The sequence below is a fragment of the Gastrolobium bilobum genome, unplaced genomic scaffold (assembly GCF_033153095.1).
Source record: "Gastrolobium bilobum isolate Gb01-03AN ecotype WA unplaced genomic scaffold, APGP_CSIRO_Gbil_v1 utg16099, whole genome shotgun sequence".
NCBI classification, from domain to species: domain Eukaryota; kingdom Viridiplantae; phylum Streptophyta; class Magnoliopsida; order Fabales; family Fabaceae; genus Gastrolobium; species Gastrolobium bilobum.
In genome coordinates, this window is record NW_026898009.1 from 408,152 (window position 1) to 427,514 (window position 19,363).

General features: G+C 34.1%; 1 protein-coding gene across 1 annotated transcript; it reads right to left on the bottom strand.

Moving 5' to 3' along the window:
* Positions 1 to 2,040: 2,040 nt before the first annotated feature.
* Positions 2,041 to 19,147, bottom strand: LOC133312183 (protein GAMETE EXPRESSED 2; the record flags this gene model as incomplete). The annotated part of the gene is made up of 21 exons (XM_061513340.1): positions 2,041 to 2,185; positions 2,781 to 2,881; positions 3,126 to 3,289; positions 3,477 to 3,633; positions 4,473 to 4,711; positions 5,006 to 5,235; positions 5,322 to 5,549; positions 5,654 to 5,871; positions 6,246 to 6,370; positions 6,535 to 6,843; positions 7,163 to 7,307; positions 7,380 to 7,447; positions 7,552 to 7,758; positions 7,967 to 8,293; positions 8,456 to 8,794; positions 8,942 to 9,262; positions 9,738 to 9,817; positions 9,912 to 9,973; positions 11,558 to 11,839; positions 18,136 to 18,663; positions 18,748 to 19,147. Coding segments are annotated over 21 exons (4,675 nt in total), but the record flags the coding sequence as incomplete, so codon positions are not given.
* Positions 19,148 to 19,363: the final 216 nt, after the last annotated feature.

Consider the following 19,363-nt stretch of genomic DNA (forward strand, 5'->3'; position numbering starts at 1 on the left):
CATATATGATATTGATCTGAGTATAATAAAGATTACAGAAATTTGTTAACAACATGTTTACGTATTTTCACATCCATTATCATGTGAGTACATCTGAGCATCATTTTAGTATACTTATAACTTCACCCACTTCTTCAACACTTCCAGATGTGGATAGTCACTACTTGCATTCTCATGTAAATGTTTCAATATATATGCACAACACCATAAACAATTATAAATGACAGCATACTTGCATAAAAGAAATTTAGGGTTTTTGATAATGGTTGTGATGACTTGAAAATTATCAACGGAAAAAAACTCCGTTGAAATTTTCGACCGAAAAAAACCAAAATTCCATTGAAAGTTTCAACGGACCAAAAATCCGTTGCAATTTTAGACGGAAAATATTCCGTCAAAAGTTTTGACAGAAAAATTTCGTTGCCTTTTTTGACGGAAAAAAATTCCGTATGAATTTTCAACGGAAAACTATGCCGTAGCAATTTTCAACGGAAAATTTCCGTTGAAATTTTAAACGGAATATTATTCCGTTGTAATTATCAACAGAATTTGTTGTCCGTCAATATTTTTCAATTAAAAGTAATTATGTGATAAATTTTTGACAGAAAATTTCAACAGAATTCTATTTCCGTTAAAATTTTTGACGGAATTTATTTTTCGTTGAAAATTTCCGTCTCAAAATTCAACGGAAATTTTTTCCGTCTCTAATTCCAACGGAATTGAATTTTTGTCAAAAATTCCGTTACTATTTTTGACGGAATATTTTCTGTTGATAAATTCCGTCGATAATAGAGTTTTTTTAGTAGTGATGTTGGGTTGGTGGTATTCTATTATTTTCAATAAGTGTAGGCTGATTTGTTGCTTCGGGTATAGGTTGATTTATGGCTTCAGTGACAACATATTAGTTGAAGATCAGGCAGTGAGGCGAACATTCATAAGGGTGGCAGTGAGGCGATTCGCCGGCTCGGTGGCGCCATTCTTTTCCGTTGAAGATGAGGCAGCCATGAAAGAAAGGTTTTCAATTTTATTTTGTTTTTGTTTTTAGATGCAGAGACGGTTTCAATTTTTTGAGATGCAAAGACGAGACGGTGAGAATGAAGTGACAAGAAGAACCTTGGAGATAGAGGTGAAATTACAACAAAGTCCTAGAGTGAAGGATAAACTACAAAATATACCCCTGCACTAAACAAATAAACGAAGATAGCCCTGGAGTGAAAAGAGGCTCATGATACCATATTAAGTATAAGTAACTGAAAAATAACAAGCATGAAAAAATAAAGCACAAGAATTAATTGGAGGTTACCTACTTCCTCCTCAAAATCTCCCCCTATGAATGTTTCTAAAACTTAGAGAGTTAAAATATAAAATATAAAGTCATTGTCCTAAAATTGATTTGAATAAAAGCCTATATAAATTAAAACGTAATTTACTCTAAATAAAACCATTGCAAACTTTATTGATCAAGTTACTTAGTTGTGCTCATATAAAGTTTTAAGGGAAAAAAAAGGAGCTTATACAAAAGCCATGTGTGTTTAAGTGCAATTACAACCTATAAATCTTATTTAGCGGTGTAATTTAAAAGGTAAAGTGCTGTTTAATGAAGTAAAATTTAGCAACTTTATGATTTATTATACATAAGTACATATTTTATTAAAATTTCAACCATCAATTATAATTTCACATTTTGTCCTTAGCTTTAGAGAAGTGAATTTCTAAAAACATCTCCCCGTCAAGAGAGAAAAATTTAAAATTCTTAAATGGGACATATAAGAAAGTAACTAATGGTTCCCCATATTTTAATTAATTTCATGGGGGAAACGAAGTTGTCAGTCTATAACTGGTTTGAACTTCATATTTGAGAATCTTAGTACTAAAGGCAATTTCTTTTTTTTAAATAAAAAATGAGAAAGTACATTAACTTTGATCTTCAGAAATTCCAATGAATTTACTAGTTACACAAACTCAATAACACAAGGCACAAAAATTGAATCTATACAGCAGTTAATACAATCATCTTTCAGTTGGGCTTGATAAAAAGTCTTAAACGTTTGAGTTTGAGCTATGGTTTCTCTCAATGGCAAGTGGTGTAGAAGTAGGCACAACTGTATACTGGGTTTCACTTGTTGAAGGAGAGGGTTGATTCACTGCCTTGCTAGATTCTCCAACTTGAAATTGACGACGGGACCTGAAATTTTGGACTCTAAAAGTTATTAGTGAAGCACTAAAGCTAAAGGAAATAGTAAGCTCAGTTTAGTTCTAAGGAAAATAAATTATCTCAGTAGAACAGAAAACACCAATACTTCCATCAAATGACAAATCATTCTCCCCTTGACCTTTCCATTTTCTAGTTTATGAATCTTGAAAGAAATTCTGCCACCGTTCAAGCATTATAGCTGCATTGCTGACTCTTTCATCTGATCAAATTTGATTGGTTTGCCAGTAATGTTTCTGTAAAGAACCAATTCAACCCAAAAACTTAAGCTGTTGGGTGAAAACCTTTTTAATAGTTTATATTATTCTCTAACAGTTTCTTCTGATATTCTTAAATAATTTTTTTGTATTTTGCATTCTATTGGTTTTCAAAATAATTTGTCATGAAACAACTCTCCCTTGTGTTGGAATAAGGCTCTCATACCATCTCACCAACTATTTTAAAAGCTCAAGGGATTAGGTGCAGTTATATAAATAGTTTTATTATATCTCTCACATACACTATGTTTATCATCCTAATCTCACAGCAATGATGACAGTTATGCAGCCTACAGAATCAAACTACTTACCGTTGGCGAAAGTTGGAGGGTTGCATACCAAAACGAAGCAAGGAAGGCCTTGAACAGCAACCAGTGAAATAAGTAGCATTCTCAGATATGGTCATGCTTGACTGCATGTAATTGTAAAATAAGGCAAAGGAATATGGCCCAAAAAATGGAAAAGAAACAATGGATGAGTCATTTAATGCTATTTATCCAGATAATAATGCAAGGAGATGTAACTGTGTCAATACAACTGAATTAAATCTTCTAACATGTAATTTCCTTCTAGTAATAAAAGAATGGTGTTTGAGAAACAAAAACATTGTTATGTTGCTATATGCAGATGAGAATTTATCTGCTATGCACACTTACAGTTTGTCTCTGGGAACTTTGCACAGTAGATAGCTCTGAAGACCTTTTCTCATGGTTTCTTCTTTCATGTACTAGAAGAACTGCACATTTGCACGTGAAGTATAGAAGCAAAACTCCAAGAGAGAATATGATGACAAATTCAATCACAATGATTGATCCTAAGGCTGTTGCCACAAATAGAACGAGCTTGTTAGTCATATAAACAACATACTTATATGCTTCTAATTCTGATCAACTAATTATGGAAATTATGAAACTCAAAATATGAGAAGATGAAGGACTCTAATTCTGTTTGGTGCCCTTGAAATCTGCCCATCCAACTCAACTAAGCTTATGAAATCTGCAACTTACTGTGAGCAAGAAATGAACTCATTGGCTGCTTTCTCATTAAATTAATCATAGCCTCAGTATATAATGGCATTGACATTCCCTCTGCACAATCTGGATAACACCCATAGTTTCCCATGTCATTCAATGTCAATGTTAAAACAGCTCCATGCTCACCTCCCTGTACAAAATGAGAAAAAGAAAACATAGTGACAATCCAAGATCTCTGGTTTACTTGATATATTATTAGCAAGGTTTTGCCACAATACTAAACAAAGGAAACTACAAGTGTAAAACATGGCTTAATTTGGTTTAGTTTTCTAATAGGTGCTTTTACTTTCCCTTTATGAGAAAAGTGTTTGTCATTTTAAATGACATAACGCTCTGTCTTTTTAAGAGAGAGACAGACACATAATTTTTTTTTATTTAAATTTTAAATTAAAAAAACCACCCACTTTCTCTCTCCCATGATTTCTATTTTTCTGTGTCTATCTTTCTCCTAAAATGACATAACTTATGTCATTTAAAATGACAAACACCAAACCCTTCCCTTTATATAGTAATAGTTTCAGGCATTTAGTAAACTTTTAAGCAACTTCTTCCTAGATATTGATGGTTTTTTCTTTGAGGTGCTTTGAGAAGTAGATAAGGACTACTTGTAAAACCTTCTGGAGCTTCTCAATGCCACCTTTTTTCAAAAATAAATTTAGTCATACAGTGTTGCCAAAATTATAGTAATCAAATTACGGTAGTATTTATATACACCTTAGGGTCCTTCTCAACAATGTATCCACACTTGTACATCAAACAGCTGAACAGTGAGTGGATCTGTTTGTAACTTTGTATTATATGTTCTATTAATTCTACTATTTTGGTCATGAGCTCATGACAAAAGAACATATGGTAGTGCTTCTTCCACTAGCGATAAACTTTTGTCTAGGCTTTATATTTAACTGGTAATGGGAACTTATTGAAGACCTTGATTGCTCCTCAAACATATGGTAAAAGAAGATCACTCACATGATAGAAAAGTTGCTGCATAACACTATTGCAGTCATTGACTGTGCCCTGAAATCTGATTCCATTAGCTTTGACCATAAAGTGCTCTGATATAGTAACATATGTCTGAAGAGGCTGCCACTGATAATTATTCCCGTGCTTCAGTTCAGTTGTATTGATCAAATGAGCTGGGAGATTTGTGACTAATAATCCATCATTTACTTCCATAGAGAAAGCCACCAGAAAATGAGCCTCACCACCTGGCATATGACCAATCAGCAGAATGTCAAACCTCCAAACTTTCTAACAGAAATTATCAAGTCAATTGCAAAATTGAGAAGTATTTAGTCTATCAGATTTCAAAATTATTCAAAATAATTTTTAGTTTATATAAAAAAGAAAACATATAATTGCATCTTTTATTGATTAGCTGCAATTTCCCAGAAATAAACATAACTATCACTGTCTCATATAATTGCATGTTTTACCTTGTAAATCTTACATTAGACATAAGCTATAAAGTATCACCTTAAGACACTCATTCCAAATCATACCAGGGAAGTTAAGAAGGTCAGGATCTCCAATGAAAAAGTCAAACTTGTCTTTCTCTTTCTCAAAGATCACGGTCTCATCTTCATTACTCCTCAATATGATGAAGTAAGGGGCTCTAATAATTGGAGTGTCATTGATAGGGTCAACAAAAATTGGAACGCCCAATGAATTTACTCCATTCTTATTCTTTGCAGAGACTTTAATGGTATCTCCACCATAAAAATTCTCATTTCTGAAGAACAAAAGTAACATAGTTAATACTACGACCAAAACTTGAAAACATAATATTTACAGATGACATAACAATATAAAAAATACCCCATATACTGAATTGATTGAAGCGCAAAATTGATTACTTCCACTGATCCTTCTAGTAGTAAACTAGTTGCTGTTTCATTTCCTCTAATAATTGTAAGTTCACTCCACATTTTTTGCCCAAATTGCATCACCATAGGAGACAGAAGTATACTTCCAGATTGGGCACTCAGATTGACAGAAATATTCTCCATTGGATTTGAATAAGTTATCTCAAACCCAGTGAAACCACTGCAGGAGGATACAATAAGATTATATATAAGGGGAAAAATTCAATTAATTAAACAATATGACATAACTCTTCAAAAATAATTATATATGCTGTGTATACAGACCCAAATCTAGGACTTATCAAATCTTCTGTTGCTTGCAGCTGACTTGGAACAGAAGCAAACTGAGGTGGAACATTGAGAACAGATATGTATACGGAAGCAGTAGCAAGATTTCCATTTATATCAGATATTGTATACCAAAAAGAATCATTTCCATAATAATCTTTATAGGGAGTGTAACGAAAGATCCTTCCGTTCTGTATAAGTGAACCATGATCTGACTAACAAAATACCAGAGAAGGGGTCATTTATCATATTCTAAAAGAATACGAAGACATAAAAATTAAGGTAGTGGATAACGTAATGGAGAGTATTACTAATTTAATTTAGCAACAACTTCAATCATCTCTCTTTAAAGAAGACTTTACACTGTAATGCTGAGACAGTTGGTTCATCACAAATTTAAGCAAGTTACGGTTAATTATTCATTATGCAGTAAATAAATATTGAGGTGCATATTGACTGAATTGCTAGACAATCATAGTATAATTAAATGCTGGAAGAAAATAAATCCTATCTGTGTTAACATCCATAATCTCCCAAAATGTAAATGATAACTAAGGATCTTTCAGAATGAATTGACTACATAACTTACTTTTGAGAATTCAACTATACTTGCATTATCACCCGCAAAATAATCATTTGCCAAGGCATCAATGGCAATAGATTCATCCTCCCAAATTGATACTGTATCATTGTTGGCTTTGGGAAAATATTCACCTGTAAGTCATCAAGCAAAAGAATCCTTAAAATAGATGTAAAAATAAAAAGTCTTATACCCAATATTAGTCATTAATCCTACTTGTATATGACAGCTCACAACTAATAAATTAGAGCCGATAGATATATCTATACATATATCACAGCATGTTGTTTGAACTTACTGCTGTACACATTGATACTGAGGGGACATGGCAAGAAACGCTTGCCATCAAACGAAGCACAAATCTCGTAAGTGCCAACATCTTTAGCCATATAGTTGCAGCTGTATGACCCATCCTTATTATCCACAATGTCCCAAGTTGAAAACCCAGAATTATTAATTGAAGCAATCTCCAATTTCAACCTTGATTGTTGCGAGAGGACAGGATTTAAGTATGAATCCATAAGCTGCACTATTAATTCATTTTTCAACAGCTTTGGCACCTTTGAAGAAAATCTCACAACACTTGACAAGGAAATATTTACTTCACCTGCACAAAGCTAACGGCACACTGATGAGAAATGATTAAGAGTCTCTAAAACAACAAATATATGCAAAAGTTACCTATCAAAAATGAAATAAAAAATTGCAAATAAAATTTAACATATATAACCCATGGATATATTGTGTACTTAAGCTTAGCACTGTAAACCACTTATCATTAGAAGCAATAAACCTTATAAATTAAAAACTCTTCCATTCAGTGGGGTTGTATCTCTTCTTTCATTTTCTCATTCACTTACGTTTATGATAATGCCAACCTTATAAAATCATTTTTTTTTATAGAATCATGTAATACATTTTAGTACCTGCTTTTACCTCTTTTCTGAATAAATGGCCCTCGTTCAATAATATGTTTCCACAATATACATTAATATTATAAAAACCACTTTTTTCTGGTGTGTAATCCACATGAAAAGCACTGGCCATTACAGGGCTCCCGCTCCCATTAGACTGAAACCAAGATGAGATATCATTAGAATCCCAAGAAAATGTGCACCAAAAATTTATATTTGTCTTCCTTACGTTGTTGCTCATCTCTATTGAAGGTGACGGGGCGGTTTCCATGTGATTGATACCATCATATCTCATTCCTGGAGCTATTTTGCTCCCTGATATCAAGATCCACATATAACAATCAAAATACAATCATGAAATGTATAAAGTAATGTAATAAAAAGTTTATCATTGAAAATACCATTTTTGTTTAGCATAGGATATATGATTGGCGAAACACTATAGGAGTCATTTTCTCTTAAGATTTGTACTTGAAGTATGTCTGTTTCAACTGGTGAAGGATATTGGTAGATGTCATTCAAATAAACAGAAAATTCTGCCTTTACCCCAGCCACTGAATCATTTAAACCCGATCCATTAATAACACTTTTCACCCCATCACAATAACCTATTCAGAAAGGAACATGAAACAGAAATTACATTTAAAAGAGGGAAGTAATAAAATTCACATAATGAAATGATTACGTAAGAAGTCACTACAGCTTAAGAGATTAATTAAAGTGATGTCACAAAAAGTCCAAAAGGAAAGAGGCAGAGGACTAGAATGATGTCGCAAAACCAATAAAATTTTTAGGAGACTTGGCATGATACTCTACCTACAAAAACAGTGTAATCATATGGCATATTGGAAATGCTTTTATTATGCTTGGTATCATATATTGTCAACAGGAAGTTCCCTGGTTCCGAATTGCTAAAAGAAAACAACTGAATTCCAGCATCCACTTCCTCAAAATGAAGATCAGCTATTGGTATTGACAAGTTTGTATCTCTTTCAACAACTTCAGCATCAAATGGATACAGTCCAGAAACCAGATTTCCATATTGATCTAACTGATGTATAAAGATTTCCATCTTCGATGCCAATTGGCATGCATGTGGTTCAATGTTCCACTTGGCGACACAGTTAGAGACATCTATAGCTCCTGGTATTTGACGATAAGATGTTCATCATTGATGTCAGAGATATTTGTGTATGATCAAGCCCAAGCATGTAAATAAAAGTTCAAAATAACTACTATTGTATAAAGATTACATAGCCCAAATATGACAAAAAACTAAATATTATTGAAACAAAAACACACAACCTGGATTCACCTTCAATGGTAATGGAGAACCATTCAAGGTTTGATTTCCTCCTTCTATGCGCAAGGAGAAGTTTCCAGCTTTTGTCACAACAAACTCAATGACTATATAATCAAACTCATTCCATCCCATGTTGGAGATATCTGGCACATTTGCAATAGAACCATTCTCATGTAGCACAAACAAATTAAAATCAGGCAAATAGGACACTTGAGTGGTTTTAGAGATACTGTTCCCAAATGCATCTTTAAGGAGCACCATAATTGTAGCTTTTGAACCAGCTACAAACTCATATTTCAGGCCCTTCCATGATGCAACACACACAGACGGGTACATGTTCCCTTCAGTCAGAAAATAGTATCTAGTATTATTAGACACATACAAAACCGAAGTAACCTACATTTGTTAGAAAACAACAGAATCCTTCAAGTGATTTAAAATGGTACTTAAACTAACTCCATTAACACCTATCTAATTTTAAATCAAACCTGGCTCAACTTGGAAATGCAAGGATGAATCATAAACTTTGTAACGGTCCTCATTGATGAGTACATTAAACAATCCAACCCTAATGGGGGTGAAGGAAATCTTCCAATTATTTGAGTCTCCTTGGAAATCTGACAACACAGTGGAGACATAGGAACTGTTCCCTGGCTTTCCATTCACAGTGAGTATGGGATCAAAAGCATTTTTGTCAATCTTATCAGCATTCTCAAGTACTTTGACCTTAACGGTTGCTGTGTCACCGGCTAGGAATGTGCCCTTATCATCCCACCAACTGAAAGCGAATATGGGGAATTTTGAACTATCTGTCACAAATAAAAAAAAATGGTAAAGATTGTGCAAAAAACTTCCTTTGTTCTTATTGTTTTTTTCGTTCAATTCAAGCAAAGAAGAAAGAGTGTTGCTTTTTTGGTAACCTGAAGTTGGATATTCAGAACATGATACTACTGGGAAGAAGGAGAGAGCAGACAGTGAAATGACAATGAGGGTGCTTGTTGGGATTTCCATTTTTTTTTTCCAAAAATCTCACAGTATGGTTTAGACTTTAAGAGTTATGTGCCTGAAATTGTAAAGAGAAGTTATTGAAGGACACTATTTGAGCAGCGGTTGATGGGCAGTTGAAATTTTTTCATTCAAGTCCTCTAAAATAACTAGCAAGCACCAAATTATTATCCACTAAAGCTCTCTCAAATTATTATCCACCAAATTTATTTTAGGATTTTAATAAATCAGGGCAGATAATATAAAGAAAAAAAAAAACATGCAAAATAACATAATCACCTTCAAAGCGTATATTCTTTCTGACATTTTCCCATCGTAATTCCAAAGCTGCAGATGCTGATTCCTTCTTTAAATTGGTGCTTCATAAGGAAAAAGCACCAATTATCTTCATTAGAAACGTTGATGATAGATGGTGCTCTATATAAAAGACGTGATCATTTAAATATTACATACACTTCGGTAACTGTAGCCAGGTGTCCATGTGAACGTTCATAGCCTACGCGTGTTACCACGACCTGCAACTGCAAAGGAGAAAGAGTGCTCGTTGGGATTTCCATTTTTTTTTTCCAAAAATCTCACAGCATGGTTTAGACTTTAGACTTTAGAGTTATGTGCCTGTAATTGTAAAGGGATGTTGTTGAAGGACACTGTTTGAGCGGTTGATGGCAGTTTAAATTTTTTCACTATTTCAAATCCGTCTAAGTACAATTTAAAAATTGGAAAAAATGTTTTTCATATTTTAAATGATGGGTAAAGCTATCCTCATGTAACATAATTTATACAAATTTTCCTACTCAAACAAAAATACATGTGGGTCCCATATATATAATAAAAACAAAAAGTAAAAAATGATGGTGCGGAAATCAATGAGTGAGTAGGTAAAAAATCTTATATCATGTTACATGATACTCCTTTTTCCCTTAAATGAAATGAAGTTATGTCATTTCAAGAGAGAGATGGACATAAAATAATTTTTTATATTTAAAATTTAAATTAAAAGATAATCACTCACTTTCTCTCTTCCATGATTTTCATTTTTTGTGTTTATCTCTCTCTTCAAATGACGCAACTTATGTCATTTAAAATGATAAATACTAAACCCTTAAAATTTTTATAAACGGTTCATTTTATCCCACAAATAGTAAACGAAGCATCTGATTTCTCGTAATTCATTGATCAAATATGTCTCAATTCCAAAATTCAAATTTCGATTTCATCATTTGAAAAAAATATTGATTAGGATGACGGGGAGCATTATTCTTACGACTTACAAGTTTTACAATCTCTTACGATTTATTTTTTCATCTTTGATTTTCGTCAATCTAACTATTATAATTTATTAAAAATTTAAAATTAATAATAAATATAATCCGATAAATTATAATTCATAGATTGATAAAAATTAACGGTGAAAAAATAAATTGCAAGAGGTTATAAATATTTTAAGTTATAAATATAGCACAACACTATAGGTATAAAGCGTTTGTGAAATTGCTGCCAGAACGAAATTGCTGCCACAAAACTCCTCAATTCTTCAAAGGGTCAAAATCTTTGGAGGGAGAAATCTCTCTCCACAAAGCTTTCCACTCAAAACTAAGCTAGGATTTGGAACGAGGGAAGGATCCTCTACGTTTTTGGCTTTGGAACAAATGAATTTGGTCAAGAAATGGGAAAGCTAGGGTTTGCTCATCAATGGATTTCACTCCCTGCTCCCTCTCTCTGTTTCATGCGTGTGGAAGAAGAAGAAATGAGGGAAAGTGAGGCTGATTCTTCAATTTACATATGTTAAGTTATGTTAACTGGATATAAGCTCATCTATCTATTCACCTACTTTCATCACCAAACTTAACCAAATGGTCTAGAATATTTTTCTAGTAATATTTTTAACTTGACTTTTATATTTTGGGTACTTTTATCTACTCATATTTTTATCCCTTAATTCTCACTGACTGCACTTTTTACCTCAAAAGTGCCCTTAACTCATTAATTTTAACCTCTTGCTTAATTCCACCCATTTATACACGCTTAATTACTTAATTACAAGTAATTAATTAAATTCTTAAGTTAGGGATATTATAGCATTCCTGTGTCAGAGTTACCGTCTCATATTCCCGCAACTTACGCTTCCTTAATAGTAGATCTTTCAAGAACTTCGCGTAATTGGGCATGTTCTCCAAGGCTTCAACAAATGGTATATTGATATGCAACTTCTTGAAAATATCTAGAAACTTTGAATACTGTTGCCTTTGAATCACTTGCTTAAGTTTTTGTGGATAAGGAATTCGAGCATAAGGTGAGAGATCTAAGGGCTTGTCTTGTCTCTCCTGATCTTTCTTCTTCTCCCACTTGAATTCCTTACTTTCTACTTTTTCAGGAGTAGCCTTTCCCACATGCCGATAATTATATTTATAACAGGTAACAGGCTTGGTTAGGCTGACACATTTAAACACAAACTTAGCCTTTTAAGACCAAAGCTCAACTCGACTCGGCCCGTTAACACCCCTAAACCCAATGAACTCAAGTCGAACGAATTGATACTCCACGATTGCGCAAGTAGATGCACCGTATTCGACCAAACGCTAGGCGATCGTCTATAGAGAGGTTCCTAAGCGAATGCAGGGATTCCAATTCGCTTAGAATCAACCACGATTTGGTAATTATTTATCCAATGATGGATGTCCTTGGAATCCTAATTCTTAGGTTGATTGCTTTTAATTTTATTATTCTCATTTTTTTATTTTCGTTTAAATTGATAATCATATTAAAAAAAAACCCCATTTTAGTTTTCATTTGTTCTTTAGTTTCCATTTCTCCTTAGTTTCTCTTTTTATTTAGTTTTTGTTTTTATTTGGCTCCCATTTTTATTTAGTTCTTGTTTCATTTAGTTTCTGTTTCATTTGGTTTCTATTTTATTTTTATTTGTATCACTAAGTGATTAAGTTCCTTGCAAACTCCTTGAGAGAGACGGTTCATGTTAACCACTCTATTATAAATTTTATTGAACCTGATTAATTAATTCGTGTGAGTTCGACGGCTTACGTCATCCATACAGGATGTTATATTTTATGGTATCAGAGCACTTTCAATGGAATTTCTTAAAATGTGGCACCTTCTATGTATCAATGCTAAAGAATATTGTTTATTAAGAATTACTTCTGAAAGGTTTATCATTTTTCAATTTGTTATGGACGTGATATAAAAGTTCGTATTCTAGAAGGCTCATCAAGGGCAAACAACTAAAAGGAAAATAAAGAAAATATTTCTAAAAGATACAAATCCCAGTACGACAATGAGGGATCAAGCATTGGACCCCTAAAATTCACCAAAGGTCTAAAATTTCACTACTCACAAGTAAACTCTAAAAATAAGAGGTAAAGTAGTAAAGCCTATAGGTACACACACCCTTACTCTCTATTAATTGTCATTGTTTACACACCTCACGTTCTGACAACGCCGTTATAGTGCATAATGATTTGCCTACTTTCAAAGGTATTTTCCTCATAGATACATGAAAGAGCACATAGATCCAACATAAACTCACTAGTCTCTGGTTAGACATCTCGATCCAAAGGATCGAACACAATTGAATTGAATTCCTTTTCTTTTCTTCTCATCTTCATTTTCAAAACTTTAAATCATGTTTTATGTAATTAAAATCAAACAAAATATATTGGAGTAGTAAAAATGGCTTTTTCAAGGGTTTTATTTATGGGAATATATAGTTTCTCATGTTGCATGAGATAATTTGTCTCATGCAACACACATAAAAGTGGTGGGACCCTCTTGTTTTTTTTCTCTTTTCTCCTAGATGGATTTCACCCACTTTTTTGTGTGTTGCGTGAAGCAAATTATCTTTTGCAACATGAGAAACTATATCCCCTTTATTTATATTAATTTTATAGATTTATTGTTTCTTATATTGTAAAAGATAGATTTATCTCTTACACACAAAAAAAAAAAATGTATGAGACTCATATTTTTTTTTCTCTCTTCTCCTCACATGAGTCTACATGAACCCCTGTAGAAAATAAAATTTATTTCTTATAACATGAGAAATATTAATCCTGATTTTTATTGGTTAAATAATGTTAACTAGATTTTTATTATTTTTATATTATCATTTTACTCTCAAGTATTTGTTCTGCAGATAACATATATAACCAGAAACTAAAGAGAGAATGCATGTTGTACTATGTCAAATATTTGTGCTCATAATATTATATAATTAATATTTGTTGAGAGTGTTTCAATATTTAGGGGACTAGATCTATGCTAATTTAAAATTTAAAATACCCTTATTTTTCTATCCCACAAAACAACACTTGTACTCTTCTAATAGACTCAATGAAATTTCGTTTTTGTCCCTTGTTTTTAATATTATCTTTCTTTTAGAAGTACGTTCAATTCCTTTCTCGTAGAAACACATATGTAAAGTTATTATTTTAACTTTTGTTGTCGTGTTGAACAGAAACATGATAATTTAGCTAAACAAAAGATATGCATTTTGTTACCAAACACATTATTAACTTGTTTACACATAATTTGAATAAAATCTTACAGTTGATCGTATATGTATGTGTTTGGTAACAAAACAATCAATTGTGATGCTCAGTGTTCTAATGCGTTGCGTAACTATTACATCAAAAGTTAATATGAATTAAGTTATAATGGTTGCAGCTAGACAAGAGTGCGTACGAGGTCAAAAGTACATGGCAATTTCCAATCTTCATTTTTTGACTCAACAACCATCCTCTATACGGTACAATGACCATTTTGTCATTTTTTTTTGGCAAAAATTGATCGAATTGGAAATTTTTTTATCAAAAAGTTACGTTACCTACTTTGCTACACTATGCAATGAGATTACATGACATCATGTCAATAAATTTAAGGCCGCATAATCTCGATACACAGTATAGTGAAATTACGTGACAGATGTCACATAGCCTAATTCGCAGCACTATGCAGCATTTTATGTGATATCAGTAACAATTTGACACATGGCATGTGCAAATAGAGTATTCATGAAAAAATGATAAAGACAATTTAATGTCCAATAAAAGCTAATTTGTTTCTTGTTTTCTTTTTGGAAAATATAATAAATAATAAAGACAATGGAGTGTCACGACAAAATGATAAAAACAATTTAATGTTCAATAAATGCTGATTTGTTTTTTGTTTTATTTTTGAAAAATATAATAAACCATAAAGACAATGGAGTGTCCAGATGGAATATCCTTTGAAAAATGATAAAGACGATTTAATGTCCAATAAATGCTATATTTTATTGTTTATTATATTTTCTAAAAAAACAAAAAAAATTAGTATTTATTGAAGGGGAAGGATATTGTAACAACCAAGTTGTGTTACTACCAATCAATCTCATCGTTAGATCGATTATGTTGGTCCAACAGTTATATTTATTTTCATCTTTGTATGGTTATGATTTTCCAAATTTAATATTTTATATTTATTTCCACTTTTGTATAGTTATGATTTCTCATATTTAATGCTTTCACTTTTTTTTTTTTTTTGATAACATTAAGGGGCGAAGCCCCAAACAAAAACAAACTAACAACCAGAAACAAAAAATAACTATCCAGGGTCTATACCCCTACAAGAGGAGATTCCCTGAAGATCGTGATCAAATAACTGAGCAAGGTGAAACGGCATAACTCTATGACTCCAGAATCCAGTATCTTTGTGAAGAGCAGACTTGGCTAACCAATCAGCACAGGAATTAGCTTCTCTTGGAATATGAGAAAGCGTTACCTCCCAATCCTGACCGATGAGTGCTTGTATCTTAGCCACTATACGAGGCTGACAAGCTGCATTGCAATCAGCAAGCAAAGAGAATACTTCAGAAGCATCTCCTTCTAGTTCCACCTTCTTAAATCCCAGTTGCCAAATCAATTCCAGACCTTTTAGAGTTCCCCAAAGTTCCGCCATTAAAGGAGTGCAAGCACCAATATGATACTCAAAGCCTCCCAACCAAGAGCCATCATCAGATCTGATAATTCCACCACAAGCAGCCACCTCAGTATTCCTTTCAACTGCCCCATCAATATTAATTTTCACCCAATTTAACCTTGGAGGTTTCCATAAACTCATACGAGTTGGATGAATGCTAGTAGTAGCCATAGCCTTCCTACCCATGCAGTTACGAACTTCCTCTATATACATAGCAATTATGTGCGTTCCATGGGTTGGATGCTTGAAGTTAGTATCATGGACACTTTTGTTCCTCCATCCCCAAATGAACCAACAAGAGATAAAAAAGACATCACGCCAATCATCTGAATTACTTTGATTCCAAGCTTTTGAGATATTATTTTCAACCCAATCTCTAAGATCCAAGCTGTAGAATAAGCTTTGCCGATTAGCTGAAACCAGAGAATTCCAAACACTTCTAGCATGCTTACAATCTCTTAGAACATGGAGGTTTGTTTCCAACTCACCAGGACATATTTTACAATGACCAGATTCCCCACTCCATCTAGATGTGCGGTCTTTAGTAAGAAGGCGGCCATGCATTATGATCCACATACAAGATTTAACACGTTGAGGCCCATGCCATTTCCATATGGTAGTCCAAGAATTTTTCAACGGCATGAGTGGGAAACCAAGCATGTTATAATACGCGGTTTTAACTAAAGAGCAGCCAACCTTTTGATTTCTCCAAATAATGCGGTCATTTCCATCCGATGCGCTAGGAATGAGAGCAGCTTGGATCCTTGCAACAGCTTGATCATTGAGATATTGACGAATATAAGGAAAGTTCCATTGACCAGTATTGCTGTTCACGAAGGCACTAACAGGGAGATTCAACTCCAAACCAGTTGGAGTACGAGTAGCCAGAGAGGCAAGACACTCAGTTAAACCCAACCAATTGTCTGTCCAAAATAATGCATCATTACCGTCTCCAATCTCCCATTGCATTGCTTGAAGAAAAGATGGCCAAACACTACACAGATTTTTCCAGAAGTATGAGTCATATGCTTTATGATTTACTTCCCTCCGAAGATCCAAACCTCTCTTATATTTACTTGTTACAACTCGAACCCACAACGAATCGGGCGAAGTAAGTATCGTCCATGCAAGCTTGTGAAAGAAAGCCATATTTTGGACACGAAGGTTAATCACCCCTAAGCCACCCATGCTCTTAGGCTTGCAAATATTATCCCATGCAACCAGATGAGATCTCCTTTGACCATTTTTATCACCCAAATAAAGGCACGCTGCAACTTCTCTATTTCATCACAAATGGCTACAGGAAGCAGACTGTGTTGCATTTGAAATATAGGAGTTGCTGAAATAACGGAGTTGGAAAGTGTAATTCGACCGGCAAAAGATAAGACCTGGTTACTCCAACCAGATAACTTGTGCCTAATTCTTGCAACAACATCAGCATAATGGTCTTTGGTTACTCGACCATGTTTCATCATGGACCCAAGATATCTCCCTATATTGTGAGTTTGCTTGAAGCCACACACATTTGTGATATCATCTGCAATGTGAGCATGTGTATTTTTCGAGAAAAAAATACTAGATTTCGGAATACTAACCTTTAGGCCAGACATTGAACTAAAAGTCTCCAAGCAATCCACTATAACTTTGATTTGATCTAGAGAAGCTTCTGCAAACAACATCAAATCATCAGCAAACATCAGATGGGCTATCTTAGGACCTTTTGATCCCACGGAGATTGGCTTCCATCTCTTATTGTCAACCGCATCTTGAATGAGATGAGACAATTTTTCCATGGCTAGAACAAAAATGTAGGGAGATAAAGGATCACCCTGACGAACTCCTCTTGAAGGAAGGAAGTCACCTGCAATGGCTCCATTCCAAAGCACTGAGACCTTATCAGAGTTGATACAATTCATGATAATATTTGTGAACCAGTGTGGGATTTGAATTTCATCCAAAATTTTACGAACAAACTCCCAATTTAACATATCATAAACCTTTTCCAAGTCGATTTTAATTGCCATGAAACACTTTCTTCCTCTCATTCTACGCATTGAATGGATCAGCTCTTGGGTGATGATGATGTTGTCCTGGATATGTCGTTTAGGAACAAAACTAGCTTGGAAGGGAGACACCATCTCTTCCATTAGGGGCTTCATTCTGTTAACCAGAATTTTACTGAGGATTTTATAAATGACATTGCACAAAGAGATTGGTCTGAGCTGCTTAGCACTTTCAGGTCTCTTTACTTTTGGAATGAGGACCAGAAGAGTCGAGTTCACAAGGTGAATCAGATTGGGATTCTGAAACATCATGTTAACATCCTTAATAACATTAGTCTTAATAAGACTCCAATTCTTATGAAAAAGGCAGCTGGAAAACCATCTTCCCCTGGAGCTTTTGACCCATTGATACTAAAAACAGCTTTTGAAATTTCGTCATCCGAAAGATTACGAGTCAAATTAGATAGCAGATCATCGTGCAGAAGGGGCCAAGTAGTCTTTGAATTCACCCAATCACGATTAAGGACTTCCTCACTAAACAAGTTGCTATAGAAATCTGTTACCAATTGATGAAGTTGTCTAGCTTCCTTCACCCAAATCCCATCAGAATTTTTTAACTCAAGAATCCTATTCGAACTTCTTCGAGTAGCTGTTTTAATGTGATAGAATTTGGTGTTTCTATCCCCATCATTTATCCATTTCACCCTGGCTTTTTGAAACCATAAGATCTCTTCTTGTATGAGAACCGCATCAAGGTCCTTCCTAACCTCCTTTTCTCTAGATTGGAGAGATAAGTTGGTATGATAATCAACATGATTCTGAATTTCTGCAATACTATGCAATAGGTTAGTCTTCCTATTGAAAATGTTGCCAAAGACTATCTTGTTCCATCTTTTTAAATTTGGAGTCAGATCATGCAGATTCGTTCTAGTGTCTTTCACAACATTCCAGCTCCTAGCCAGAAACTGAGTAAAGTTATAATGCTCCATCCAAGCAATCTCAAAGCGAAAGGGACGATTTTTCCAACCTGTGTCCAAGTTAGACAAGTAGACCAAAATGGGACTATGATCAGAATAAATCCGTGGAAGTACCTTAACGCCAGCATCAGTAAAGGTAGTCTTCCAACTTGCATTAGCACAGGCTCGGTCCAGCCTCTTAAAAACACGATCAAGATGAAGAAACTTCGGACCCTTCCATGTAAACCAAGGACCTGGTCCTCCAAGATCCAGCAGCTTGCAATTATGAAGAACATTTGCAAAATTGGAACATCTGTTTAAGTTAACTCTACAGCCACCTTTCTTCTCATCCCGATTTGCTATTTCATTAAAATCCCCAGCCACCAACCACGACCCATTACAATGGAGACTAATGTTTAGCAGATCATCCCATAGCTCCTTTCTATTTTCTTCCCTAGGACTCGCATAAACTGCCGTGCAAGAAAAGGAAGGAACATGAAAATTCTGAACTTTAAAATGAACAAACTGTTTTGTGTGATTAATAATTTCAACGAGACCAGTCTCATCATTCCAGAGGATCCAAATACCCCCTGAGTAACCTTCTGCCTCTTGAACAAAAGCATGCTTAAACCCAGATTTTCGGATAATGTCAGAAGCTTTTTGACCACTACACCGAGGTTCTAGAATCACTACAATACTAGGCTTATATTTCCTAGTAAACAGAAAAAGCGAATTTTGAAACTGGGGTTTCACTGCTCCCCTACAGTTCCAGAAGAATAAATTCATTAAAAACTATGTTGAACGCAAGACTCCAAGGTTCTTGCATCCTTCATTCTTGAAATATCTTCCTGGTGAACTCTGTCCACCTCCATGCACGTAGAGATGGTTGAGGTTTCAGGATTTTGGATGTCGCTGCTGTTGTCAACTGATATATCAGGACCAGTTTTATGAAATGTGTCATATAACTGCTCTTGAT